Source organism: Melanotaenia boesemani, chromosome 1 (genome assembly GCF_017639745.1).
Source record: "Melanotaenia boesemani isolate fMelBoe1 chromosome 1, fMelBoe1.pri, whole genome shotgun sequence".
NCBI classification, from domain to species: Eukaryota; Metazoa; Chordata; class Actinopteri; order Atheriniformes; family Melanotaeniidae; genus Melanotaenia; species Melanotaenia boesemani.
The window spans coordinates 11,051,069-11,078,117 of NC_055682.1; the positions used below are offsets into that span (position 1 = coordinate 11,051,069).

Below are 27,049 nucleotides of genomic sequence, written 5' to 3' on the forward strand. Positions count from 1 at the left end.
AGTAAGCAAGAACACAGAGGAAAACAATAAAATAAAATAAATAAAACAATAAAAATAAAATGTGTTAACTTGCAATTAAAAAAAATGAACAACGTTAATTATTTAATAAATTGCTTTTATTTATTTAGGGTACAAAAGGCTCAATGTTAATACATATAATTTTGTCCTTGACCTTTCTTTGATGCCATAATCACTGTATGACATAAAGCTCATAAAAAAGACTCACATAACACAGTGAGTGAATCTGGTGACATATGGGGGCCACTGGAGGTGCACCTCAGGTTCCTGTTGAACAGGTGGAAAAGCTGGCCTGCGGGCCTCCTAAGATCCAAAGTGTGGACAACCACAGTGATTGGAGATGCCCCGATTGGCATCCTTTCCCCCAATCCCACAACTAGAGGATGTGCCAGAGAGATGGCATGTTGCATGCCAGGGCACAGAGCCATGCATCTGACAGCCTTGCCAGGTGGGAGGAGACATGGACCCACAGTGGCAGTGGTGCTTTTCTGCTCTTCTGCACCGTACACGGTTTTCTGAGAAAAAAAATCACAACAAAGCCCACTGTGGTTCTTACAGAATAGACAACAATTGTACATGCATGCAAACTAAAGAGATGGTTTAGCAGGGCACTATATATTTTCCTCTGATCAAGTTTTTGTTAAACAGGTTTCACTCAAATGAATACACTCCTAACAGATGTGGCCCCACAAAGTACTTTAAAGTCCAAAATATGATTCAGAACTAACACTAGGCTCATTTATTGATTACTCATCAATACTGCTTTAGAAAGCTTATTTATTTTAAGTAATGAGAGGTGAAGAAAGAAAGAAAGAAATCAAGTGTCTGATTCAAGATAGATAGATAGATAGATAGATAGATAGATAGATAGATAGATAGATAGATAGATAGATAGATAGATAGATAGATAGATAGATAGATAGATAGATAGATAGATAGATAGATAGATAGATAGATAGATAGATAGATAGATAGATAGATAGATAGATAGATAGATAGATAGATAGATAGATAGATAGATAGATAGATAGATAGATAGATAGATAGATAGATAGATAGATAGATAGATAGATAGATAGATAGATAGATAGATAGATAGATAGATAGATAGATAGATAGATAGATAGATAGATAGATAGATAGATAGATAGATAGATAGATAGATAGATAGATAGATAGATAGATAGATAGATAGATAGATAGATAGATAGATAGATAGATAGATAGATAGATAGATAGATAGATAGATAGATAGATAGATAGATAGATAGATAGATAGATAGATAGATAGATAGATAGATAGATAGATAGATAGATAGATAGATAGATAGATAGATAGATAGATAGATAGATAGATAGATAGATAGATAGATAGATAGATAGATAGATAGATAGATAGATAGATAGATAGATAGATAGATAGATAGATAGATAGATAGATAGATAGATAGATAGATAGATAGATAGATAGATAGATAGATAGATAGATAGATAGATAGATAGATAGATAGATAGATAGATAGATAGATAGATAGATAGATAGATAGATAGATAGATAGATAGATAGATAGATACTTTATTGATCCCGAGGGAAAGTGAACACAGTGACACATGACCTCTGCAATAATGCACATGTTGCCATAGTGATTAACTTAGGTGAAATAATTATTATTATGAGTCAAGTGTCATGTTCTTGATTTAACTGAAACCTTAAAATGTTGATGCTAAGGCAGGCACACCTCCCGGTGAACATAAGCAGTTGCCAAGCATCTGGGACTGAATGAGTGTGACATCTGTCCTTAAATACTGAAGGTGATGATGATGATGATGATAATGATAGAATGCTGTATTGCTGACAGGCCCCAGGGCTGCTGCTCTGTCTGGAGGAAGGGAGAAACAAACCATTACCGCAGGAAAGAACAAATACATGCAACTAAACTAACAAAACCCCCAAACTCTGACATCAAGTGCTTTCTAATGAATAAGAAGTGAATTCTAAAGACAGATTTTAGAGAAGAAACTTACTTGCCTGAGACTTTAAGTCAGGAAGTTCAAAGGGCAGGATTTGGATAACCTTCAAGTTGTTTCAAACTTAACAGGATTGCAGGTAATTGTTTTTCACATTGTGCATTTACAGAGCTGACACTAGGGACAGATACATAAGCCTTCCCTTTTTCTGAAATATGTCATAAATAAAGTCATCAGTCAGCTATTTAAAAAAAAAAGGCAGTAAAAAAAGAAAAACCTTCAAGTCAATATCTGATGTGCACATCATCATCTTTAAAATACTTACTGTCCTGTGGACAGTTTTATAAAGTTTCTTCTTGATTTTATTACAGATGTGTGTTGAGATCAGAGCTCCATAAGGGCTATGCCATCTTATGTAGTCCTCATTTATCTTGTTGCTGAAGATTATTTTTACAACTCAGTTGTTATGATTAATTTAAAGGTATCAGAAACCTCCCTGGTGGTACATTTTGTGCAGGACTGCATATAATTGGAATAGATTTTTCTCCTTAAACGGGATAGAGTTTAACCTTGAACAAATTGTGAATCTGCCGCAACATCAGGAAACAAGTCATTTATCTCCTAAACAAGACAACGCTGTTTATCTGAATTTACTTTTCTAACCAATAATTTTCCTCCAGGGTGGCCAGATTACATTATGGAGGAGCAAATAACATATGGATTACAATAAAAGCTTTAGACATATGTGCTCTTCAGTAACATATAAAGCCTTTTAGATGTTTGTGAGCCATTTCCATTTGCATGAAATATGTGGTGTGATGGTGATATGGTTGAAGGGAAGTTGGTGTTTTATATTCATATATTTCAAAGAATGCCATTCTCTTTGGTGGATTAAAGGAGTTGCTTTTAAAAATAGAAGCGTGGAGACGCTTCTTTAATCTGTGTTTGAAGAAACTTTCTGGCCATCAGCATTAATCCTGCAGCAACAATAAATGTGCTTCCAGCTAAAAGCTTGAAGTTGGAGACGTATCAGCCGTGTCTTCCAACAGCAGAGAGATGCTGAGAGTAAAGAGAGAGATAGGATGAGAGATTGCCAGAGGAGCTGTTCATCCCGTTCCTGTCCACTGCAGACAGACGCAGTGATGAACGAGCCTCTAAGAGATGAATCAAATATCTTGTATCACAGATGTGTGTGCACTGTCCCTGGAAAAGTCTGGCTAAAAAAAGTCATTGATTACATGCTTACATGTTTGTATTTTATAATATCACAAAATTACAAACACAGATATTCTGAATTATTAATAGATTCAATTCTGTCTTCTAAAATGATTAGTCATTGTTCTTTCACTTAATGTTTTTATTTTTTTGACAGTAAGTGGGGGATTATGGGGGCGGCATGACTCAGTGGGTAGAGTGGTCATCCTGCAGCCCAAGGGTTGCTGGTTTGATCCCCAGCCGGAGAGCTCATATCGAGGTGTCCCTGAACAAGACACCAAACCCCTAATTGCTCCTGATCGTGGTTGAGTGGTTGAGCTCCTTGCATGGCAACTTCCGCCATCAGTGTGCGAATGTATGTTTGAATGACTAATGGATACAAATTGGGTGCCTTGATAAAGCGCTATATAAATGTAATCCATTATCTATTATCTAATCCATTATTATTATTATTATTATTATTATTATTACTATTAAGTGACAGTTAAACCCACTGTAACAGTTAGAGGCATAAGTCATATGTTCAGACATTAGCTTACAGTCATAATTTCATACTGCACACATTATGTAGTGTGATGCTAATTGTTACTACATGCTAAATTAGCTGATATCTAAGAAAATAATGTACTTACATGAAAGTGCAACAGTGTTCAGTGTTTATTCATTTTTCATATACAACACATCATGTCTCATATTTAGCTATTTGTGAAAACTAATATGTTGCCAAAGTTTTTTCCCCCTAAAATTAAGTCTAAACTTTCCTTTAGGGTCAAACTGGAAAATTGTTGCCACCACTATTATGTCTGTGCTGGATTCCAGTATGCCAATGTCATCCACGTTTATGAATTTTTGCAGAGCTTATATGCACTAAATACTGTTGCCATGGAGCACAGAGCTTTATCACCAACCTGGAAAACCGTCATGCACCATTTCACATTATGTGTGCATGTTGGATGACCTGCTTTGTTCTCCCTGAGACTCGACCATAGGATATTATTTTATGTAAAAAAGCTATTCTAGCTTTGCTCCAGGCAGGCCCACATCCTTCAGAAAAGAAGATATTGTCTTAACTACCAAGACCAATACTTTCTATTTATTGTTAAAGCCTGTGCTGAATTTGGGGAAATAAGCATTTAAATATATTGCTGTCTGCACTTTGACTCGCTTGCAAAAAAACACAACTGAGGAGCAGGATTGTCTCAATGATTCCAACAATATTTAAATAACGTGAAAGTGAGGAGATTTGGCTTTAAATGTTCTGAAGATGATAAAGAGGTTGATGTTTTTCATTTGTTAAGCTTAGCTGCTTTTGCTTATAAAACATAATTATAGTGTTTTTAAGTGAGTATACCATGCATGTAGCCTACTTCTGATCTGAGATGCTGCATGTCTTGGCAAGTACAATCACATAAAAGACCTTTTGTATTGAGACTATCTATGTACACCCAGGCAATAATGACCTGTAATTACAAAATAGGTAGATATAAGGGGACCTGCATGCAAGGTTTTAGTGTAGCATTATGGTGTTGGTGTGTCACCAAGGCAACAAGCAAAAAGGCATTCATTAAAGTGGCAGTGGCATTGTGAAAAGAATGTATTTTAGCCCTGATCATGAAACCTAAATCCAACCCAGAAGTGGCAAATGTGCTTCAGTAAAGTGTTGTGCATTGCTTACTGAACATGGCTCAAAATTGAGGAGAAAAACAATAGTTTTATGTTGTAGTCAGACTCTTATCTCATGGTTAAAAGCACTTCCACTGATTAATCATATCTCACTCAGAGAGAACCCTTCTATCTATTTCATTGTTTTGATGGGATTACTTGGTTAAATATTTCCATTCTTTTTAAAGACAACTAACTAATGAATAATTAATTAAATGCTTTATTTAGTGGCAGGTCTACAAAGCTTTTGAGTACATTAGAAACCAAAAGTAGAGGTTTCTGTCTTTAGAACATATGGTATTTTCATATCACTCCACAATTCTAGCAGATATAATTTAGCAGCATTGACTGTAGGAGGGTGAAAAGTACCATGCACAGCTAATACATAATTGCATGCATACATTTAAGCAGTTGATTTAATCAGTAAGGCATCAGTATTAGAATTTTCTGGCACTCCTATTTGATTTTTGCACCATGCCATAAATGCCATAAATATTCAATGTCCTGGAAAAGTCCTACAGTTTCTAAGCCACAGTTGAGTTTGACGATTACATGAAATGTGCCCTTTAAATTACAGCTACTCCAACATAACACACAGTTCTTATGTATCGGTTATTCTGAACAGACTCGTCCAGGTTCCACTGCATCCCTCTGTGTAGACTGGTCCTGTGCTTCCTTTTGCTTTCATCTAGTTTCTCTTGTCTCATGCTGTTTTCTTTTCTAAATCTTTCCTCTGCAGTCTACTGTGATTTCACTCAAAGCAGGCAAAGTCTTTTGTCTCTCATTCTGCTTTTCCTTTTGCACTAGACTCTCCCACCTCCTCTCCCAAGTCTCATTCTTTCCACCCATTTTATCTATACCTTTATCATTGACATCATCATCCTCAGCTGGTTCCCCAGACTCACTTCCCACCTGCTGCATCCTGGCGGCTCTTTATGCCCTCTTATCTTTGTGCACAGCACTCCACTGTGTTTCATGGGCAGGCAGCTCAGACTTTTCCTTCAAGTTGTTCTTTATCTGCCTTCCTTTGCAGTGAACACAGGTTTTGACCAGTTAAAATTAAGACAGAGAAGCTGCTTTAACCCTGTAATATTGTATTATGTTTGATACATACCGTTTCTGAAAACTTTTGCATCATTTTATGGTAAAAACTTGGCTCAGAATCCTGTTGTGCACAAACTGGTACTTACCTTGTTCTCCATACAATTCATAGTACAAATATGCACTATAAACATTTTGACTTATTATATGGTAATAAAGGGTAAAAATATAAAAATTATTTTTGTTAACTTTTTCTTTTTTAACATTTTGTTTAAGGGCCAAATAAAGACTTATATAGACTTTTCTCTCCATTTTATTTCTTGGGTCAGGTTTTAAAGGGTTAAGCACGGCAGATAATCTGCCCTTAATTAATTCACCAGACATGAAAAAAGATACACACAGTGGAAAAATACAGCAAAATAATGCACAATCAACACAACAAGTCATTTGTATAATCATCCACATTACATATCAATGTTTCCTTAAGCTAAAAACAGATATCACTTTAAGCTACTGATATACTTTTTCTTATTTTACAGGTGCATTATCATGAATTTTCTTGACTGTACTGAGATGGATGACCACCCCATGAAAAGAGAACTTTTACATTTTAGCTTACTTGAAATTCATTCATTAACCCACTGCCACTCATTTGAGATTAAGAAGCTGATAACACTCTAAGAAATGACCTTTTGTGTCCTTTCTGAAGCACTTTTATTGGGTCTTGGTGGAAAGTACTGAGGTTAAGAAAAGATAGGAAGAGACATTCCTAAGAATTTAAGAAAAGAAAATCCACATATATGTAGAGTACAAGTCATGCTGCATTACACTTTATTACAGACCCCGGCCTATGCACTCACCATTGCAGCTTGTATGTCTCTTTAGGAAGGGCTTCCCCAAGCTGAGAAGAAAAAAAAAACACATTGTTCTTTATTACAAGAGCATTGTTTGGAAAACTGCCCACAAACATTTCTAGCCTTGTTTTTACCCAGTCAATATGATGATTCATCTACTATCATAACTCATTTAAATGTTCCTATGGGGTGCCCCAGAAGCTGTTTTCTTCTTCTTCTATGCTCTCTATCTATGAAATGAGCTTCAAAATACCAGCAGCTTACAGGCTTTCTTTGTTACACAGTTTTAAAGTTATTTGAATAATTTAACAAAATAAAGCTGTTTTTTAAAATGATTTGAAATTATATCTTTTTTTATGTGTAACTCGTGCAAAATTCTTGCATGTCATTTGGGATTAAATAAAAAGATATGATAATAAGTGGCATTACAAAAACTTGTACATTATAAAAATGAAAGAAAAGGCTTTAAACTGTCATAAAATCAAAACTCACTCTGAATGTTGTAAGCCATTGCAAGGCAAGTTTATTTAAAGCATATATTATGTATAAGACAATTCAAAGTGATACATAAGTTATTAAAAGCTTTACAGTGGGGTTCAGAGGATGTGTTAAAATGCACATTAAAAACAAACTTTAAAAATAAATTTAAAACGGAGAAAAAATTTAAAATAGAAGATAACATAAGAGAAAGTGTGAGAAATTAATGGTTGTTTTGATTAAAAGGCAGCAGCAAATAGAAAAGCTTCTAACTTTGATATAAAACAGCCAAACTCTTCAGCAGATCTGCAGCTTTCTGGGAGTTTGTTCCACCTGTTGTAGCCACAATGAATTGTGAGAAGAAATTATCTCCTTTCCTCTCATAAAGTACCAGTGTTTCCTCATAAAGTTTCAGTGTTTCCTAAGCTAATGGATATGAGGGACGTACTGAAGCTCTATTCCTTCGCATTGCAAAAACTGGTCCAGCTTTTTTAATCATGGCTGCAACTGTGTTGCTTTCACCTAGTTAGAAACCTGTACATAATTAGGTTATCATACAGCTTAAATTAACACTTTATTTTTTCCTATTAACGTGTATACAATAATATTTAATTTTTTTTCCATTTAAAATTTAAGATAGTTATTTAAACCTTTAGAGTGACTTTTTTTTTTTTTTTACCAAGTACATATAAGTACCACATGAACTAAAAATTAATGCCCTGACTTAAGATCCTCTTGTATGTGAGTAGAAACAGTGAAGCACAGTGGTGTTTATATTCAAAAGATTCCCTTTAAATCAAATGAACGCATCATTTTTGAGCACCAAACAGAAAAAACAGTGAAACGCCAAACAAAAAAGCATATGGTAGCATTTAGTGGATGTTTAGTGATGTAACACATGACCACCAACACATCAGTTTGTTTTTAATGACTACACATATGGGTCCTGTGTCTTGATTGCCTTGCAGGTGAAACCACTTCTCATGTGGCTTCGAAGGCCATCTGGAGTGGGACACAACACAGTTTTGATAAAAATAGACCAGAACACATTTCTCTGACCTTAGGCAGTGATCTCAAACAATGCAGCGAATTTATGAGCGTCAGCAGCAATATTTTTTCTTTCACTTGTTCTTAAGGAAAAAACTTATAGGGTGTCATGTGAACTGACCAGCCATTTCAAAATTGAAACCACAACCGGCCAAGCAAGAACCCAATTCACAACATCTCATCAGCCATCTGGACGTAACTCAAGACAAGGCACAGAGCCAAATTTAAACAAACCCTCCTCGGAGCTGTTGGGCTGACTGATAAGGTGCTATACAGCAGCCCTGACCCTGCTCAGCTCTCTGTTTTTTCCAATAATGGCACACACCCGTAGTGGCATATCCATGCTGCCATACAGCGTAACTGCTGATATAAGTACCTCCATTACACAATGTGTGACTAGGGCTGTATGTGAGTGCTTGAATACACGAAGCAGGGTGGGTCTCATGGTGCATTCCACTGTGAGGCCCATTGAATAGAAACCACAGGACCCATAATAAAACCCAGCAGCATGACATATGACAGTAGCAGAGTAACCTGAGAGATTTGACTGCAGATCTCATGACCAACATTACAGGAAGTAATGGCTGTGCATTTACGAATATTGGTGTTTATTTAAGCCATTTAAAGTGCTAAAACAAATATTTTACCATTAAACCTCGTGGTTACTTTATAACTCGAACAAACACTAATAGTGCTGTGCACTTTTCTTTATGATGGCTGTGAAGGTCATTATATGTAAAGAACTACCACAGGATCTCTGGTGAATTTGTGACAAGGACTTCCTTTCCCAGGCCTGCTTTGTTGACCTATACCTCTCCCTGTACCTCCATTTGCTGTGACCTTGAAGTTAGCTTACCTAAATCTGGCTTGAATTACCCCATATGACTTACTGAAGCCACACAACCCTGTCATTTTCAAAAACACCAATATGAGCAAAGAGGAAGCAGCTCCAGGTCAAACAGTCTCAGTATTTCCAGCTTTGATACAAGGCCAAGCAGCCTTTCTACAGGCTACAGCACTCTGTCCTTCTTCAGCCTTAAGGGTTGCCTCCTCCTATACAGATTAACACAGCAATTTTATTCATGGGAATCAGCCTGGAGCCTGTGCTGCACTGATCCTATAATCTCCACGTCAGATGGATTACCTGACTCTTAATCATTGATACGATTGACACATCCACATCAGAAGGAGCAGTTCCAATAAGCGGCGCCAACGTCTGCTCTAAAGTGATAAAAGAGTTTCAGAGCAAAGCGCATTTAAGTATGTCTCTTTTTTGCTTTCTCGTGTGACTCAATGACAAAATTATGATCTGCTTCCCTGTTAATGGTATTTTTCTGATCCTGCTCATCCAATTTGGGCTATTTGAGTTTGAGAAGCAAAACCTTCAACTGGCTCATAAAAGCTGGTCATTAGGAGCACATTATGACTCCATCTATCATTCATGCGAACAGCTTAATATCCCCTACAATTTCTGGCAGATTCTTTTTTTGGAAGTTGTTTCCTTTGTCTCCTCCTTTTCTACCATCACGCCACCCTGCTGCCACACTGACAGCAACCTGCGGAGCAGAGTGAGCCGCACATTCGTTTCTAATGACTTGCTTGCTGGCACTCTCAGAGGCCTCTGTGTGATAGGCAGAAATGATTAATGAGCAGACCAAATGGACCACAGGACAGCCTTCAAACACATCTACATTTTTCTTCTTACATTTTAAGAAGCGGACTATAAAAAGGTCTAAGAGCACAGCCTTGATGGATTCCCTGCTGCTACCAGCAACAGCACTATCCCTTTTTTTCTTGTTTGACAGTAAACAGGTGATTGATTCTTTTAAACACTGATGCAAGATAACGTTTTAGAGAGGCAAATGCTTGTTAACAGCAGAGCTCTGTGTTCTATTAGCACCCCTCTGTGACTCTACTTGCTTTATCATCACTCGTCAGCTAATTACTTCAGCTGTACATCTTCAATGATTTTACTCAAATTATTTTATCCTTTTTTTCATAACAGCCTGTCATTTAAATGCTTTTATATGTGTAATGGACACACACAAAATATTCCAAATTAGTCAAGTGAAATGAATAGAATTAAATATGCATGCATATTTAGTAGCTTTGCTATGAAGCCCCTAACCGACTTCAGAATTCAAATTATTAGTTAAATAGAGTCCATCTGGGTGCAATCCAATATCACGTTTCCAATTTATAAATACATGTTCAGAAAGGCCATGCAACACCACTAATCATGAGACAACACCAAGCAAGCAATACCATGCAAACCAAAGATTTACTCAAACATATCAGGAATAAAGTTTTTAAAAACACAAATCAGGGTTTTACTTTTTTAAGAAAAAGAAATCCCACAAAGCACCATTAAAACCATTATCACTGAATAAATAGAATACAGCACCGCCAACCAAAACTCAGACAAGGTAAGGTGGGCATTGATTAGAGAGGCAAGAAAGAGGCCAAAGTGCAGGAGCAGAGACTTGTGTATCTGTCCATAGGACCACTATAAGCCATACACATTTACAGTTAAATTAAAGCTCACCAAAAGGCCTGTGGGAGATTTCCCACACATGAAAAAAAATCTCTGGCTGGTAACACTAAAATGTAACTTTCTGCCCACCAAGGAAAGTGTTATATCTGACGCAAACCTAACAGCAACCCAAGGAGAACCATGGTGGTGGCAGCATCATGTGGGGATGTTTTCATCAACAGGAACTGAGAAATTAATCATCAATGAAGGGATGGTGGAAGGTGCTAGACACAGGGAAATCCTAAAGGCAAATTGGTTCTATCTTCCAGTAATTTAAGACTGGGTTCGCCTTCCAGCAAGACAAACACAAAAAGAGTAACATTCACACAGTTTAATGGAAATGTTGAGATGTGTTGGATTTCCCTGGTTAAAGGCCAAATCTCAAATGATTTGGGAATCTGTGGCATGACTTAGATTGCTGTAAACCAGCCGAACCTCTTTTACATGAAAGAGTTGGCACAGTTTTGCTTTGAAGAAAGAAAAATTCCCAGTGGCTTGATGTGCTATGCTTATCGAGACATATCCTTAGAGACTTGCAGCTGTAATTGCTACAAAAGGGGGAGTGTGAAAAGTACTGACTTTGGGGGATGTGAACTATTGCTTTGCAAATATTAAGCATTTTAAAGGTTGTTTGCATGTTAGTTAAATAAATTATACCATCCTCACATGTTTAGATTAAGAACCAAACCAACTGCAAATTATAGCTCTACAGGCATCAGGGTATCTGTTATCATGACTGGTCACCAGAGACCTGCAGTGAAATGCAAATTACACACAACTATAGGCTCATCTTATTGTTACATGTTGGTCAGTTCCTTTCTTGTTATTATGGGTGATTTTTCAATTACAATAATTGGAGCCAAGTGTGACTCAATGGGTAAAGGACATTAATATTACATCCAGATTACAATTTCCCTCTGGGATGAATAAAGTATTTTTTATTTCATTCATTTTTATTTTATTAAGCTAGAGAATGGCAGAGCATTAAAATGGGACACTTTGAGTTTAGTAGGTAAAAAAGTGATTGTTATTACCAAAGTTTTTGTAATCCATTTAATTCGTAAACTTGTCATTTCTTTAAGTCAGCCTTAGTTGAAGTTATGTTCGGAAAAAAAAAAAAAAAAAAAAAAAAAAAAAAAAAAAAAAAGCTAGACTAGACTAATCTGGATTATTCAAGTTTTTTCTCAAACTTGTACTTTAACGGCTTTTCAGCCATTATGCTCAGTTGAAAACGTTTCTTAGAAAATTATTAAAAGTAATAAGTTACATTACTTAAATTTGTTTTAGATCACCAATTACATCTCAAGAGTAACTTGGAAAATACTGTTCAGATGATGTTAAATACATCAGTCATCATCGAGGAACTTAGGCTCTTGACACTTTCTTGAAACGTGTGAAAGCTCTTATGGCTGCCAATTGTTGCGCATTTGGAGACTTTTCACATACCAGATGTTGTTTATGATTATGAACGTAATCTTAGCAGCTCAAAAAAAAAAAAAAAAAAAAGAAATATATATATATATATATATATATATATATATATATATATATATATATATATATAAAATAACATAAAAAACCTTGGATCACCTACATTAAAGCAAATGAACTAGTCAAATCCATGCGTTGTTCTAGGTCTTTCCACCCTTTTTGTTCAAGCTCCCATTCCTTTGCCATGCAGACACACCCTTGCACTAGATACACACATACACATTCGTGTCAACTCTGTCAACATACCTGCTGGGCTCAGATTACAAAGTCTTCACTATTGTAAAGGAAATACCCCTAAGAAAAGCCGCATGGGAGGTAGTGTTGCGGGCCGTCTCGCCAAGCCTTTTCACTCCACTGTGGGCTGTAATGAGCTGCAGTTAGTGAGTGCAGTGACAGTTAATAAAAATGTGAAGCCCATGGGAATGGGCATTTTGCCCTGTTCCCATTTCATCTTTGGGAGTTTGTGTTCAAACACATGGGAACTGATATGTTTGTACAGATTGCTGAACTCCTAAATAAAACAGAGCTGGTATCTGAAAGGCTTTCACAAGAGGGACAGGGTGGTCTTTGATCAATCTGTTTTATTTCTTTTTATTTTGTTGGTCTTTTATGTTTGAAATCATCTTTTAATAAAATTTTACATCCACTTCAACTGAAAAGTGTCTCATTATCTATAACAAATTGTATATGTACTGCTCCACTGTGTATATAAATAGTTTTACTGTCAACAGATTACTTTATTTTTATTTCTTAGAATAAACATGACATGTCAAGTAACACCTGTGTGTGTGGACACAAAGCCAGAAAAGGTGATTGGAGATAAAGATCCACAGATGAAGCAAAGGAATGTAACCCTTTTGGCTTTGACCTGCTTTCATCTTGACCAAGCACACACCATCCATCACTATCTGCAAACCAGCATCCCTACGGCTAACCAGTGTCTCTCCTCTGATGACAGGGGCGCAGCAAAAAGCAAGGAGGGTAAACATCAGTAATAGGCCGCATAGAAAAGAATTATCTGTAATATTTTGTACATTTGTAATTAGTTGTCTAGAGGAACAAGTTTTTACTGAGACATATGTAAACCTGAAGGCTTTAGAATGAAGGTAATACATCTCTTTTAACTGCAGCACATACTGAGAGGGCCTCAGGTAAAGAAAGTGTTACAAAATAATCAATTCCAGCTTGTGGATATAACAATAAACATATGAGCCTATAATTTAGACACCACAGTAAATCACAGATATATTTCCAGATGAACAAGATGAGAGAATGATTTGAACAACAGTGACGGGCCTAACAGATTCTGAAGGTTGTTTGATATATGACAGGATGTTTGCAGGGGTTCACATGAACCCTGCAATGTGAGTAACAGACTGGTTCTTAATCAAATCCATCCAGCACACACAATATACATCATTCTCTGTGAGTACGTGTAGCTCAAACATTCATGGGCACACCATGCCTGGGTCACCTAAACATGTTGCCAAGTTCACGTAAATGAAGCAATGATTATAAGTGAGGAAGAAGGTAATTTAAAAACATGTTTAATTGATGTATGATGAATGTGCACCTTTTAACAACCGCTCCTGCCCTGGGAATAATCTGCAGGCTGACAGACTGCACTACCAGGCAGGACAAGGAAGCACAGGCTTGTCAGCAGGGACGAGATGTGCACAGCGCCCAGCCTGGAGCTTCATTGTTTGGAGTTTAATACCTGTTGAGTGGACAGAGATTTAGTGAGCTTCAACACAAATGTTGTACCAGCTTAATGTTGTACAGGTACATCCGTCCACTCAGGTTAAACTCGCCTCAGGGCAGCTGGCAATGCTAAGAGCCGCAGTCTGCTGGGGAATCATTTGGACACCGTGGCAATGCAAAGACTCCCCATAAAAGATGCAATAACAACGATGAAATTTAAAAAAAACAAAAAAAAACAAACGCAATACATACCAACATGCATACTGACTTTACTTTAAGATAACAGCTTTAATGATAATGTGATTCTAAAAATAGAACTTGCATGATGATATTATTCAGGCTAGAGAGGCTGTGGATGTAATTCTTTCTGAGCTTTGTTTTCTGAGGAAAACAATCATTATTTCATGATCTTGGCATAGCAGTTTGGATTCAGTATGATCACAAAATATTTCATGCTTGCATGCAATGCAGAAACATCAGAATATCATTATTTTTTTTTTAAAAAAAGCTATTGTATTTTTTGCTCCTTTTTTTCTTTTTTTAAGCCATGTTACCACAGTCAACCTTTCACTAACAAAAGAGAATCATTACAGGAATTAGAGATTCCTTTATTGTGCTGTAGCCAGTGAGCCGATTCACTAGCAAATGGATTTAATATTGATTGCGTGTGGATACATTGATGGTCTTTTGGTTGATGGCTGCAGTCTTCACAGCACAACAGGTACATAACGAGAAAACAAAGATCACAATACATAGCATAAATTTTAGTTATGCAGTTATGGGGTATGGAAAACAGAACAAAACTAAAAACACAATTCGGTACTGAACATAATTATGTAATGGAACAGTGAAATTTGTATTAGTCTGTAGTCCAACTTAGATATAGCTAACTACTGTGTATGTAGGTTCTTACCAAGAGTTCAGTGAATGAGAGAACCGCAGGTCGGTGAACTGTGGACAATCCCTTATTAGACCCCACTCTTTCCACAGCTGTCTGCAGTCTGGTTAGGCTGAGCTCCCCATCACAGGATCTCCCACAGTAGTAAAAAAAAAAAAAAAAAAAAAAAAAAACTAGTGAACATCAATCACGTATAAACAAACTGATAAATTCTCTTCTTCCACTAATCACTATAGAAATCAAACAACAGATACATAAAGGCGTAATGTCACAACAATGACAAACATTAACAAATTATTAACAACTAGTACTTTATCCTAATCACACTGATAGTTGCTAAATTAGTAAAACAACTAAATTATCATTTCTAAGTTTTATATTTATAAGCCACAAACATGAATTGCTAAAATTAAACTTGAAATCTTAGCAACCACAATAAGGTAAATCAGATTTCAAATGATCAGACGTCTAATCCAACTAAAATGTAATCCTTTTAACTTAAAAACAAACTAAAAAACAATATTTATGACATAATTTCTCACAGAAATTAACACAGGCAGGCGAGGTAGTGCCATACGCCCCCTGCAGGAGGTTACCTGCAACTACACTTTTTAATTATCAACGTTAAGACTCATATGGGTCACAAATAACTACCACGAATGAGTGATTAATGATAGAAATGGTCCTTAATACAAATACACAGTGGATTTTTTTTAGATTTATATACTGAAAAATGAGTTGTCATTCTGAAAATATGAAATTATTTTTTATATATATATATATATATATATATATATATATATATATATATATATATATATATCATATATATATCATTTTTCATCACTTCCTAAATCAAGTATATGTATAGTCAGGTGCAGCAAGATTACATAAATTCCATAATTCAAAATAAATAAATAAGATAAATAGTAAATAAGTAAATCAGATTATCAAGAGGAGGCTTTTACCCATAAAGCTCCACTTGGCAAAGCACATTTGTTTGGCACAACACAGCAGCCAGACCATCATTCTGCCTGCTACCGTGATGGACAGGACAAGTAAAATAAGTAAATAAATAAATAAAACACTTATATGGCTCTTTATTACTTTTGCTATTTTTCATATGACACTGGTAAAAACATAAAGTTCTCAACTTCTATCCAGTAAGGGTTTGAATAATTCAAGGCCACGACCAAATTTCAAATTATTTCTAATGGGCCTCATATATTATAAAAATAACTTCTCCAACTTTTCTATTATTTATAGTTCTCTGTGGCGTCTTTCAGCTTACCTGTGCACCAGCCTAGTCCTGCACTGTTGAGGAAAGAGCCGTCTTCCTCTGCAGCACTGTGTAAGGTAATGGAAACATGGCAACACTTTTGACATCATTATAGCAAACAAGCTCACACGGTCATGTTCTTAGGCCTGGAGCAATAACCCGTGAACTATGCCAAAGAAATACTTTGTTAGTTAATAGACATGTGAAAAATGATGACAGAAGCAAAGAGATGTGGGCTTCACAAAGTCAGACAGTTAATCAATTTTGGTCTTTGCATCATCTTTGTGTCAGATACTTCTTGCTGTTTGGTGTTACACTGAGTTGCTTTCATCATCCCGGGCTTTTCTACCACAGGAAACCACAAGTACCGCTTTAATTCTTTGCCTTATATCTAAGACGGAGCAAAAGACTTAGGATATAGTTGTGACCTCTTCTCTCACTTGACCTCTCACTTCTCTGTAACCTGACCTGTCATTGCCCTCCATCTTTTAGTTTAGCTTTCCAACTAATGTTTACACCAATCTCCTGAACACTAATGAAAGGCAGCTTTCAAAGGTGGCCTGTTTTTTCTCCACCAGCGCCAGGCAAACCAAATTTCTCAGAAAGCTGTGGAGAGCTGGAAATACCATGACCTCCTGACAGTCTGTCCTTTTGAGAAATTCCTTCCTTTTTTGTTAAAGTGGTAAGTCAAATGTCACATTTACATAGGTCTTATCAGGTAAATGGAAATGACTGAGTTGAGTTGCAAATTTTTTTCCATCTCCACTTGAGTAAGAACCTGCACAGAAAGTCATTTCTATCAAAAAGAATAACTGGTCGCAGTATTGAAAATCCTGATATAGAAAGATTTCCCATTTTGTTGAAATGCTATGTTTTGCTGGAAAAACTCTTAATCCTGAAATTTATATGGGGGTCACTTTGATTCTTGCCATCAGTATATATATATATTTTTGAAGACCAATCATGCCCTCCAAAAAGGCAACAGCATTCGGTTACTGTAAAAGCCTTCCCCAGGGCAACTGGCCCCACAAAAACTGCATATGAAGGGCTCAAAGCTTTCAATCTTCCCTCAAATTAATCTAATGGGATCTGATGACATCTGTGGGAAGCAAGAACAATACACAAAGACCCCACCCCACATGACTGTAGGGATTTAATGGTAATATCCCAGTAGCAACCATTCCAGGACACCCTCAGATGTTCTCATCAGGGTTCTTTAGCAGCAGGACAGACTTCATTTTAAGTGGCCAAGGTAAATTATTTTGGCTTATCAGAAATATCTGTAATGGGTTATTTAATTGTCTTTTCTCTATTTTTTATTACTTTGATCATAAATATAAACATCAATTATCTCACTTCCAAAATTTAAGACATATTAGTTTAAATACATTCTCTCACTGTATACTAAATTATGTAGAAAAGGAAGTAAAAATTGAATGAATGGTATATCATTCAAAACACAAACACTGTCATGGTGCAGCGGAAGTGCGGACAAAACGCAGGCTGATGGGGCAGGAGGTGGACCAGTGCAGAAGTCAAGGTTTTAATAACAAGAACTAGACTAACGACAATGAAGACTGGGGGGACACAACAGATAACATGACAATGAACTGGCAGGTGATAACTGAAACCAAGTTTATATAAACAGAGGCGAACTGACAGGCAACAGGTAAAGTGAATGAACAAAATGAAGCCAGGTGAAGTAACGGCACAAGCAGAAAACAAAACAGAACACAAGGGAAAACCTACTAAATAAGACAAGGAAAAAACATCTAAACGTGACAAGAAACCTAAAAATCTAAACCAAAAAACCAAAAAACCTAAACCAAAAACAGATCATGGCACATACCATGATATCACGATTTGTCATGAATGGTGGGCGTCAGAGGAGGTGAGGACCTAATTGTAGGCAGGAGGCAGAATTGGTGCAGGTTAAAAAGGGTTTAGTTCCAAAACAGAAACCAGAGGGAACAGGCATCTATGAATGGTGAGGATCCGACAAGGAACAACAGAAAACCAGGGGTACTTATACACTGAGGGAGTAACAAGACACAGGTGAAGTGGATGACTAATCAGACCAGGTGAACTAACAAGGCAGGAACAGAAAACCACAGAACACAAAGGGAAAACTAACTAAACATAACCAGAAACCCAAAAACATGAACATAAAGTCCATAACCATGACACGATTTCCTTTTAGGGATTCAGATTTTCATTTAATTTAATAAAATCAATTTGTACTTTATCAAATTAACAATTATTTTCAGACTTATTTTATTTTATTTTATTTTATTTTTGCGAGGGCGTGTTTTTCAGTTTTTATTGCAGAAAAAGAATAGTTTAACAATCCTCTTATGTTTGTAGCCTGCTGACTTAATTTACCATTAAGGCTGCAAACCACTTTGTCCCCATAAGAAATTTTAAACTGTGTCCAGCAGACATCTTAGTATTATTTCCAAAGCACTTCTCAGGTACACAAACAAGACTAACCACTTCAGATTAAACATGCAGTATAAAATTTCACATCTGATGACTGAAAAAGATCTGTTCGTTGATGAATGAAATTATATTTTAGGCAGCAACAGAAAGTTGTAAGAAAACAGACAGCAGTGAAAGTACTACTTGACTGTATTAAATCCACAGTGAAACATAGTCAAAGTAAGACTTGAGTCTGTGTTTTTCTGCTGTGGAGTGAAACCACTCCACCCTGGTCAAGGAGCAGCACTCTCCTCCACGCTGCATCCTGTGGTTTGCACCTTTGTGTAAAGGGATTTATAGGGCACCAGGATAATGAGCCCTAACACATTTCAAAGCTTTGAAGAACACCAAAGTTGACGAAGGAGTGCTAACTTTCATGTACTTGCACCTCCACTTTCATCTGATCTCCATTTAACTGAACTTTAATGTAAACACCTAAAACAGTCGAGCTCCGCTGACAGTGTGAGATGTTTTGGACAAATCTATGGAGGCCATGCAGCTTGAGTGCATGCTGAAAGGCAATGGAGAATCGAATCCAGACATCCTTTCATGTACATTTATCTCCTTGGACTTCTCACTCAGACTTTTGTGGTAATGTTGACACCATTATTTGATCAATTGCAACAAAATCAAAACAGAAATATTGCCACGGTTCTCATTTTCAAGATTCTAAAAATGTTAATGTTTTTAGATTGTCGCTAAGAATATTTTAAGTCCTAAGTATCATCTTCATTTTACCTGAGGGGAAACAAAAATATTAATGTTTTCGTAATTTGTAATTTAATGAGTAGCTAATTGTTTTGCACTGCTTAGAGGCTGATTCAGAGTTAATCGGGAGTGAGTCATGAAAGAAATGTAAATTTACTGTGAGCATGAACTATTAATTACCTAATGATTCATTAATGCAGTATCTAACTCTGTTCTCCAGTAGCTCATTACCTTCCATACAGTGTTTGATTTAGAGCTGTGCTAGAGTTTATCAGATGATCCTTAAACGCTAATTCTAATTTCCTGTATCATATTGTGTCACTCAAACATTATTTGTTTTAGCTATTGCACTTTCATTAAGCTGGTGGAAATTATATTCATTCATTCATTCATTCATTCATTCATTCATTATCTTTACCTCTTATTCCATTACAGGTCGCGGGTAAACTGGAGCCTATCCCAGCATTTTAGCAGGTGAGAGGAAGGGTACACTCTGGACAGGTCACCAGTCCATCGCAATCATTATACAGATATAAGATTGTATTTTAGGGATCAGCTGGAATGTATTTACTTTTTATGTTGCACCAAAAACCCACACATTTCACCTGGCCTGTTGACACAAAACAACAGATTACGTTTTAGTGACTATTTCAGGTTTCCATAGAAAAGATTGCCTGCTAACTGACTCGTGTATAGATGGCAGACCTTTACATAGAAATAAGATGTAAGACTTGCTTAACCAGATAATTCAGCCAAACACTATATGTTTTAAAAAGAATCAGATCCAGAACCTAGAGTAATTTGTTAAGCAAGTAATTTGGAGAAAATACATAATGTGTTCATGCATTAGTGTTATCACTTAGTTAATGACTTCCATAAGTATCTGCAATATGTGCAATAGGCTTTCTACCTGTGTGCTGCTTCTCTTCTGATGTCTGTGCTACAGATTTGGAGTACAGTCAAATTTACAATGAAGCTGCTCTCATTAAAGACTTTTCTGTTTCTTTGGTCAGAGAAACAAGTCCGAAATTGTAAATGAAAAGCAGCCTATTAAGACTTTGTATAAACACATACCAGAGTGTCATCTGAAAAAAATAAAATAAAATAAAATAAAATAAAATACTATCTGAATAAGTTAAGATAAAGTTTGGGCTGTGATTTAGGTTGTCTCTTTATGCACATACATCTCCCAGATGGAAACACAACACAGGACATGTGCAAGCAGCTTGCAGGTACAGCTGCTACTGACCGTGCAGAACAGAAGAAAAGAGGCATTCCTGTTGCAGGAGTAAAAAAATTGCTTTTGGAGATGTTTGTCCAAAAAGTTTGATTTGTTGCTAGTTACTGATATGGAAAAGTCACTGAGGGGATCTAGTACCAAAGTCTCCAAACAAGCTGGTGCCAGTGTTTTTATCCAGTACGGCTCTACAGCCTAGTATCGATCAGCTGCTACAGTTAGCAGTGTTTGAGGGTGAGCTAAACTAGCTTATAAAAGATTTTTTTTTTCTGTTAAATGGCATATAAATGCTGTTTAAATCCTTAAAAGGTACAATATGGTTTCATATACATCAGATAACATTGCAAACTGCCTAAATTCCTTTATAGGAATAGATTGATATTACTGTAAATTCACCATATTGCAGGAAGATGAGAAAACTGATAGCCCTCATTCATACAGCAGCCAAACCGTTATATTTGTCTTTATATATTATCTAGTGAGAAATCTTTGCTTTGTGCAATACTAAGCCAGAATGTTTAGTATCTGTAATAAGACCAAACATCCCTTTTCATTTCAGTTTCTTTTTCATGATTAAGCTTGAGGCACTCAAAGATATGAAATGCTGGACAGAGGTTCCTTCTAATAGAGAACTTCTTGTGCATAGAAAATTAAATAATTCAGTGGTGAATTCACGCAGAGATAAAGGCTTTCTGGATGAATAGCATAGTCAATGAACTGAATTTCTCAGCTCAGGAGGATTCATAATCATTCTGGGTTTTTAATTAATGCGATGATAATGTTCCAGTAGTCATTTCTCATACTCAATGCTGAATAATAGGCATGTAATGAATGTGTTTACCACCACAAAAATACATTTTTACTTTAAGGGACAACTAAATTTTGTCACAATGAGGATGGCTGTCACTTAATTTAAGAACATCTAATGATTATAAGTGTGTGTGTGTTGTGTTTGGTAATTCTCAGAGTGTGTGGCATCCTGCCGCAGGGTTCACCCAAGATGCTGTGTGCTGTAGCGGACATGATGTGTAGCAGGTGTTAGGCAGCGAGCAGGTCAGACGTCAGCAGCTGTCCCCGCAGACACCAGTCATGTCCTCTCCCATCTGCCCTGAAAACTGGCTTGAGTTGTGTGTGTGTGTGTGTGTGTACATTTATGAATATCTGTGTTAAGCAGACGTTGAATTCCCGCTCAGTGCAGCCAAGAGTCGCCACCTCTCTATCCAGCATCCCACGGCTCCCATCCCCCGTACACAGCACTGATCCTCCGCAAGGATCCTGGATGCACGTGGATTTGACCATGTGTCCATTTAACCAAGAATTATCTCACTTTGAAGTCAGCATCAGTCCAGCCTTCATTATCATCATGTGTGGGTAAAATTTAAATATTTCCAGTTCCAGTTTCAGAGTGGATTCAAATCACTCTTAAAAAAAAAAAGATTAAACTGAAACAGCTCCAATATGTTTGACTCCCCTGATGCGCTTGAATATCATGATCTCACTGAATTTCATTCTGTTACAAAACAATTTATTTTATTATTCATACTTCCATCAGATTCAGTTAAACTAATTAAAACATAATTTGACTGGTAAAAGAAATGTTATAATTGATTGCAAATGATCTTATTTAAACTAGCGCACGATCTTCTTCCATATCTAACTAAATCACAAAGGGATTTATTTTTCATTTAATTTTGTATAGATGTAACGTGGAGGATGAATCTTAGTGATCTCCTGACATTTCCTCTTCTGTGACCTGCAGGTTGATATTTTAGCTCTTGAGATAATACTGTATAAAATAGATTACTGAGAATATTTCATACATCTCCATTCATTTTCCCTTCCAGTGATACGCTGAGCTCCATCACTGAGACAAAATGTTCCACTACTTTGGTTTACGACTAACTTACTGTACGGCTTACTGTACATTTTTCAGCCTGAGTGAGTTTGTTCAACAATCCATGACACCCCAAAAGTAAGTAATTGCATGTTTTCTCTGTCTGTACAAATCCAGAAGATGCCAATTAAGCCGATATGTCAAAATAAAAAAGTAAACAAAGGAGAAGAAACGATTGTTTTATAGTTCATGTGTTGTTTGCTGCTAAATCTTAGAGCGCAAGTACTCAAACTTTCTGTCCAGCCTCTCCTTGTTGTATAGGGCAAAAATACTGGTATTTACAGACAAAATAAAATGTAAACACAAAAGACATAGATATTTTGAGATTCCTGTCTTGCTACTACTTTCTGAAGTTATAATAATTTCTCCTTCAACACATTATACGCAGTTGTATAAATCGAGGAAGAACATACTCCAGTTTTTTTTCTTCTTTTTTTTTTATTTCCCTTGAAATCTAAGTCATCCACTGACAATTATTTATATGCCTTTTATATTTGAAACAGGAATGCATTTTCTGATTTACAAGCCAGTCTCACAAGACAAAATGTAATATCCACCTTTGCTGCAGATATTCTTAAATTTACTTTTATAAATTTAACCTGTTATTCTATATAGGGTAGGTCCTATGGTACAATACTGACCTGTTATATTTAAACCTAGGTATACCTGACTGTGACAGCGTATTAATATCTCACCCTGAGGATAGCATGTTGAGGTCGTGGTTGCCCCAAACCAAGAATCATGGCTTGGATTTTTGTGTGTGGAGTTTTTTTATTCTCCCTGTCTCCTCCTATGGACCAAAAACTTGCATTGGTTATTCTGAATGGACCATAGGTTTGTGTAAGTTGTTTTCTCTCAGTAAGCCCTGTGATGGATTGGCAACCCATTGAGGATGTATCCTGCCTCTTACCTGATGGTGTCCAGCACCCCTGTTATACTGAAAAGGATTAAGCAGGTACAGGAAATTAATCAATTCATTATCCTGACCAGACCTGTCAGGTTTGCCTGTCTGGTTATGTTGCTTCTGGTCCTTGTCAGACAGTCACTCATGACCTGTCTCTTTTATCCTGCTACAGCATCACCTTTAGTTGTTTAAATAAACCATAGTTTTGAAATCCACCTGACTTCTCTCTATTCTGTGTTTGTGCCTTCCTCTACCTGAGCCTCATGATAAATATTTCCAAATTTCAATGAAAAATTGCTTAAAGTACTGGTTATTAATAATAATTAGCTCATTTAAAGTTTAATAAACATTATAACATTATATCAGTCATACATATGAAAGGTTAAATATAATAAAATTCCTGCTTTTGGCAAAGTAAAAAAAAATAAAAAATCAAGGCAATTTCAGCATGGTGTGATGCTGTGGGTGAAAACAGATGGAGGATGAAATGACAGTAATCTGACTAGCTCACTGACATCTTTTTAGTTCAAAGTAGCCCAAACCAACATTTTTCAGTGCTGGCAGTCACCTTAGACGCCTAAATATATGCACACTGAAAATACAGATTTGTTTATTGTACAAAAATCTCATGAGTTAACAGTATTTATGGGTATAAAAAAAAATTGAATATCCAATATCACTGAGAATTTAAGTTTTACCATTACTTGTGATTTAAATTCATTTTCGTTATAATAAATTGATAATTACATGATTAATGGTTCCATAAGTAATTTCATGAAGAAAGTTATAACTACTGTTAACTGTTACCAACCAGCTGAACGCATTAAAAACCAGCTCAACACTGCTGAAAAGCACGTTTTCCAGAGTCAGTGAAATGTAATATTGTTCAGGATATAAAACCATGTCATGGTTTTGCAGGTAATTTTACGACTTTTCATATCTTTATTAACTAAGCAAAACCTTCCCTGAAAAAGATAAGATTTTTATGGTGGCACAAATCCAGGTATGACACAGCATAAACAGGAGGCTTCACAGAGGTGCAAATTATCCATGCCACGTGAATAACGTGACTCAGTACAATAACAATACGGATAGTTCTTGTCATTCTTAACTAAAGGAAGTAAGGAAGAAATGAAAGAAAAAAAATTTAAGTTTTTGGACAACCAGTTACTTGTCAATTGTACCACCAATGTACCACTTGTCAATTTGGCCGACGATCCCAACAATCTTTTAAAAAAAAGGCGTGAGACTTGGGTCCATTCCTATTCTGTCAAAGGGTGTATCTATGATGGGCAATGGCTGTAGCCTAGCACGAGCCACACCTTTGTTCGAGGATAGCTGACATATCTTACATGAGGAACAAAACTGCTGCACATGAGTGAACATGCCAGGCCATACAAAGCGAGAAGAGATCCTATAGAGAGACTTTTGAAAAGCAAGGTGGCCTGCCCATGGTATTGAATGACCCAGCTCCATTACCTTCTGCCTAAGAGACTGTGGTAGAGCTATGGCCTCAGTTTTTCCTTTACACTGGTAAAGAACGCCATCTCTCACGACATACGTGGCATCTGCCAGAACATCCACTTTGCCAAGCTTGTTCCCATTAACCTCAGAGACTCTGTCAAACCATGGTTTTAATGTTGGATCAGCCCTCTGAAGCCCTGATATATCTGAAGGAACATCAAAATCTAGACTTTGACTCGGTCTTCCTGGCTGCACATTTTCTAACTTAGCTGAACCCAGAAACTTATCCCTTCTCCTCTCAGCTCTAGACTTAACTGGTCTACAAGGACCTGACTCCAGTTCATCATTATAAAATGGTAGCTCTTTAAGAGGATTAATAACTTTCTGTGCTCTTGTGGTCACATAACTGTAACTGGGTCCCGTAAACCCTGGGTCTAAAGTCAGGTCCAAGCCATAATTATTTGACTGGACCTCTTGATCATTAGCAATATCTTGAGTTTCAGCTTTTGCATTGTGTACCAAATCTAGCAAAGTGGGAACATCAAGCCCAAGAATGACTGCATAGGGCAACTTTGGTGCTAAAGCTACAGGCAAAAGAAATGTTTGGCCACCAACAGTCAAATAAACTTCAGCAACCGGATAATCTCTCTCATCACCATGAACACAGCTTATCTTAGTCTTAGCATCGCTCCATAGCTCTCTAGGTACTAAACTGGACAGAACTACAGACTGTGAGCTTCCTGTATCTAAGAGGGCTATTTCACGATGGCCATTTACAAGTACTGGTGCTGTTTGTGACAATTCATGAGCCGAAACTGGATGAGGGGGCCTAGGAACTGAACACAAAAGGGATGGCTTGCTGTGTGTAGTAGCTGGACAAGTATACTGAGTGTGACCAATCTGATTACATTGATAACATCTCACATCTGGCTTTGCACCTGCAGAAAATTTCTTGGAAGGATTGGGTTTACTAGGAGTGAAATGTCTGTTACCAGAATAATTCCTACTCTGACCTGTACCACCACCCCTTTCACCCCCATCAGACTTACTTCGAGCAGTGGAGAAGGTGTCCCGACCAAAGGTGATCCTCCTGGTTCCCGTTCTTGCTGACATGAAGGTCTCAGCTAGTTGTGCAGCCTCCTCTGCTGTCTTAGGGGCACGTTCCCTGATCCACACTTCCAAGTCGGGATTTACCATCCTGAGAAACTGCTCCATGATCATCACTTCAGAAAGGTTTTTCACAGTGGATTTCTCAGGTTTCACCCATTTATAAAACATGTCCTTCAGACGAACATAGAGTTCTCTTGGGGTTTCACCATGATGAACATCCAGGGACCTAAACCGTCGTCGATAGGTGTCCGCAGTTATCTCATATTTGGCAAGAATGGCATCCTTCACTTTGTCATAAGCTTCAGAATCTTTAATGTCCATGTGAACATAAGCACTTCGTGCTTTACCGGTGAGCAATGGAACTAGTCGGACAGCCCACTCTTCTCTAGGCCAACGGCAGACTTGAGCCATCCTCTCAAATGTAGTCAGAAAGTGCTCAATATCATCCTCTGCAGTGAGTGGAAGTAATTTAGGGTCTCTGTGGGTGGAAGGTTCCCGTCTCGGCACCATTTTTTGACTTGGGCCCTCATCTGGATCCTCTTCATCCTCCCCATACGTCTCATTTTCCATCTCATGTTCAGTCTGGTCCAGCTCCTGTTCCTCTCTCATTTCTCTTACTTGGATTTGGATCTGCTGAAATTGATGTTGCATACTCTTCCATCTTTGTTCTTGGCGAGCTGATTCTTTATCCATTCTCTGGTCTCTTGCCACTTGAGACTGAATTAGCGACTTAACCATGTCAGCTAATTCCTCCAGTCTGTCACCTGGACCAGCTGTGGCAGCAGCTTCATTGTCTTCCTCCAGTTCCTTGGAATCAGTCTTTTTTCCACCTCTGGTCATCATATCTTCTCTCTCTTTTTTTTTTTTTTTTTTTTTTTTTTTTTTTTTTTTTTTTAAGCCCACACTTCTGACACCACTTGTCAATTTGGCCGACGATCCCAACAATCTTTTAAAAAAAAGGCGTGAGACTTGGGTCCATTTAAGCCTGGGATTGGCAAAATTTATTGGTATCTAAACCACAACCATCAACAACCTTCTAAAGAGCAACTAAGGGCTTTTATACCCTCCTG

General features: G+C 36.9%; 1 protein-coding gene across 1 annotated transcript; it reads right to left on the bottom strand.

The window, feature by feature from the left end:
- Positions 1 to 209: 209 nt before the first annotated feature.
- On the bottom strand, positions 210 to 26,979 carry LOC121641869. Its single transcript, XM_041988214.1, has 3 exons — positions 26,897 to 26,979; positions 24,885 to 26,266; positions 210 to 533 (listed from the first exon to the last, which is right to left on the bottom strand). Coding segments are annotated over exons 1-3 (1,707 nt in total). The 5' UTR covers positions 26,898 to 26,979.
- Between the last annotated feature and the right edge of the window lie 70 nt (positions 26,980 to 27,049).

Bases quoted from the DNA above. Each gene is read 5' to 3' on its own strand.
- LOC121641869 (XM_041988214.1), bottom strand. The intron at 534-24,884 runs GTAATGGAGCTG...TTTTTTTCTCAG, and splicing joins CACAGTCTCTTAGGCAGAAG to AAAACCGTGTACGGTGCAGA.